Source organism: Haliotis cracherodii, unplaced genomic scaffold, assembly GCF_022045235.1.
Source record: "Haliotis cracherodii isolate W230 unplaced genomic scaffold, xgHalCrac1.p SCAF_1, whole genome shotgun sequence".
Taxonomy (NCBI): Eukaryota; Metazoa; Mollusca; class Gastropoda; order Lepetellida; family Haliotidae; genus Haliotis; species Haliotis cracherodii.
In genome coordinates this window covers 73,916,798-73,920,729 of record NW_027266264.1, presented here as the reverse complement: position 1 = coordinate 73,920,729, position 3,932 = coordinate 73,916,798, and the positions used below count along the sequence as shown (strand labels likewise).

At 47.5% G+C, this 3,932-nt stretch overlaps 1 protein-coding gene across 1 annotated transcript; it reads left to right on the top strand.

Annotated features, from left to right (window-relative positions):
- The first annotated feature begins 524 nt into the window (after positions 1 to 524).
- Positions 525 to 2,393, top strand: LOC139457487 (proline-rich protein 36-like). The gene has a single exon (XM_071238872.1). It carries the CDS (start codon positions 525 to 527, stop codon positions 2,391 to 2,393), a length of 1,869 nt encoding a protein of 622 aa, XP_071094973.1.
- Positions 2,394 to 3,932: the final 1,539 nt, after the last annotated feature.

Genomic DNA, 3,932 nt, shown 5'->3' with positions numbered 1-3,932 from the left:
AAGACACTTTCAAACTTACTTCTAATACCGACGTCAATACTGCCACTAACATGAAATACATATCAGTTCGAATATTACAACAAGGGTGTTAAGATCTTGTCGCAGGAGTATTGCTGTACGGCGCCAGGCATCAAACAGACACTTTCCTTATGCAAATGGTGTGAGTGACGGGTGCTAGCGGAAGGGCACCTGCGCGTCGTTTAACACGGAGTAACATCTTTTTGAGCCTCTGCTCAATCCCTGACTGAGCGTAGGAACAGGCATAAGATCTGCGATCACATGGAAGGATATGTCTTTAGGCTTAACCGTAAGGTACAGGCCATAACCTTGACACCCGTCATCTCTAAAGCGGGAAGGTGCCTCTGGAATGATGCTTTCGAGGCAGGAACTGATACCTTGACCATCTTGTACCTAAATGCTATTAATGTCCTCATTATAGGACAGCCCGAGCTGCCTTACATGGAGATACAAACCTCCTAGCGAGCAGCCGTTGAAGTCAAGTGGTAGCCGGGTCACAGTCACTGATGGGAGACAAGAAGCCCACCACAACATGTCGTTATACTCCTCTTGCCATGTCCCTCATACGATCAACGTCAAATCCGCATACCTTCCTCGCCATTTCTCCCTTAACTTCCTTGCTATCCCCTCCTCCATATCTTCCACGTCATCTCCTCATACCGTCCACGTCATCTCCTCATACCTTCCACGTCTTCTTCTCCATGCCTTCCACGTCATCTCCTCATACCTTCCACGTCATCTCCTCATACCTTCCACGTCATCTCCTCCATGCCTTCCACGTCATCTCCTCCATGCCTTCCTCGTCATCTCCTCCATGCCTTCCTCGTCATCTCCTCACCACCTTCCACGTCATCTCCATACCTTCATCGTCATCTCCTCCATACCTTCCTCGTCATCTCCTCCACACCCTCCTCGTCATCTCCTCCATACCTTCCTCGTCATCTCCTCCATACCTTCACCGTCATCTCCTCCACACCTTCCTCGTCATTTTCTTCATGCCTTCCACGTCTTCTTCTCCATGCCTTCCACGTCATCTCCTCCACACCTTCCTCGTCATCTCCTCCATACCTTCCACGTCATCTCCTCATACCTTCCTCGTCATCTCCTCCACACCTTCCTCGTCATCTCCTCCATACCTTCATCGTCATCTCCACACCTTCCTCGTCATTTTCTTCATGCCTTCCACGTCTTCTTCTCCATGCCTTCCACGTCTTCTCCTCCATACCTTCCACGTCATCTCCTCCATACCTTCCTCGTCATCTCCTCCACACCTTCCTCGTCATCTCCTCCATGCCTTCCTCGTCATCTCCTCCACACCTTCCTCGTCATCTCCTCCACACCTTCCTCGTCATCTCCTCCACACCTTCCTCGTCATCTCCTCCATACCTTCCACGTCATCTCCTCATACCTTCCTCGGCATGTCCCCGCCCCATACCTTCCCCGTCATCTCCTCAATACCTTCCTCGTTCTGTCCCTTCCCCATACCTTCCACGTCATCTCCTCCATGCCGTCCACGTCATCTCCTCCATGCCTTCCACGTCATCTCCTCCATACCTTCCACGTCATCTCCTCCACACCTTCCCCGTCATCTCCCCGCCCCATACCTTCCACGTCATCTCCTCCACACCTTCCTCGTCATGTCCCTTCCCCATACCTTCCCCGTCATCTCCCCGCCCCATACCTTCCCCGTCATCTCCTCAATACCTTCCTCGTCATGTCCCTTCCCCATACCTTCCACGTCATCTCCTCCATTCCGTCCACGTCATCTCCTCCATGCCTTCCACGTCATCTCCTCCATGCCTTCCACGTCATCTCCTCCATACCTTCCACGTCATCTCCTCCACACCTTCCTCGTCATGTCCCTTCCCCATACCTTCCCCGTCATCTCCCCGCCCCATACCTTCCACGTCATCTCCTCCACACCTTCCCAGTCATCTCACCGCCCCATACCTTCCTCGTCATCTCCAGCATACCTTCCTCGTCATGTCCCTTCCCCATACCTTCCCCGTCATCTCCCCGCCCCATACCTTCCACGTCATCTCCTCCACATCTTCCCCGTCATCTCCCCGCCCCATACCTTCCCCGTCATCTCCCCGCCCCATACCTTCCCCGTCATCTCCCCGCCCCATACCTTCCCCGTCATCTCCCCGCCCCATACCTTCCCCGTCATCTCCTCGCCCCATACCTTCCCCGTCATCTCCCCGCCCCATACCTTCCTCGTCATCTCCCTGCCCCATACCTTCCTCGTCATCTCCCCGCCCCATACCTTCCTCGTCATCTCCCCGCCCCATACCTTCCTCGTCATCTCCTCCATGCCTGCCTCGTCATCTCTTCTGTACCATACAATAATGGCATTGGTATTGTCACTGACATAATGATTATTATGATTTTGCGTCAACATGAGTTTATGTTAATGTCTTACGAATGTACTCAAAGGACATGATTGAACAACAGTCCGTGAATGATGTTACAGATCCCTCTCAAACCTTTCATCTCATTTGGATAGATTAGGTAGATTACCATCACATCGAACATTATATATTTGTAATTGACTTCAACATGTGGAGTTTAAAAGCCTGTCACCTTGTCCAGACTGCATCTTTCAGATCATATGAAATCTGTTTAGTTTAATCTGATAATGTAGGTGGCACTCACTCACTCACTCACTTATGTGGCAGGCTCCAATAAAACACCGTAACCCATCTTAGGGGATTTTAAAGTCAAGGTTGGCCGGTAGATAGATCGTCATTTAAATCTAATGCAGGCTAATGCGTTTAGGATACAGAGTAAAGTCATATGCTTCACTTTCATATAAGGATTAACGGCCGAACTTGCATTTTGAACCCTTATTGAACAACATAATCTAAACATACATGTCCGGTTGTCATAAAAGCTACTTTACTCCACCGTCGGTTTAATGCTATTATGCATAAAGAAACCATGTGTATGTAAATTCGCCCGTACATGAGCTACCGAATGAATACACAATGAACAACAAAATATTTCGCAATAAACAACCACAGCAGAATGCAACCAAGGGTCCACTAAAAGTCTATCCCAGACAATGTGTGTGATAAATGGGATATCTCCCCACTTCTGTGTATCGCTCTATCTGAACGGGCAATCAGTCAAACGTTAGAGTGCTTTCATCTTTTACCGATATGCTTCAAATAAACATGTTATGGCGGTATACATGTGAGATTTATCTTGTAAATTGTGTTGCGTGAAAGGTAAATATTTGATTACGTTTTGGATGGTCTGTCACAGATATGGTTTAGCTTTGGTTGATGTGTTTTCGTGACGTCTCGCAATGCTTTAATGGTTGAGGTTTATGGCTGTTCCTTAAACTGTAATTAGAATGCACGTTCAGGGACTACAGCAGATTGCTGACATAAAAGTGTTACATATCGATTCCCAATTTGAAGCAATATGTTAACCAAGAAATCTGTTCGTAAAAGAACCTCGTGTGAAACCAACAAACAACCAACAAGTGGTATACAATCAACAAATGTATTACAAAATTCAATAAGTTTACAAATCAATAGAAATTACTGCACAGCAATTACATTGGCAGTAAAAAATAGAATGGTAGTACAATATTCAGTGACAGTATATAATGTGATTGCAATACAAATACAAACATTCAGCGGTGATAGCAAAAGTCAGTGATAATAATGAATATTCACCCAGCAGCGACAGTGGTCAAGCTTCCGCGATTGGCTATGGGGAATCAGGGATGGTGAGCGATCCTCGCACAAAAGCTGGTTCGGATGTAATGAAAATGCGTGAGAGATCCGAGAGGCCTGCTCTTGTATCCTAATATACAGTCTAACCAGCTACCCTACTTTCTAGACAGTGTCCTCATCAGTCCAGCGGCACCTGAACATTACAGAAGTTTCTATAACATACTATCA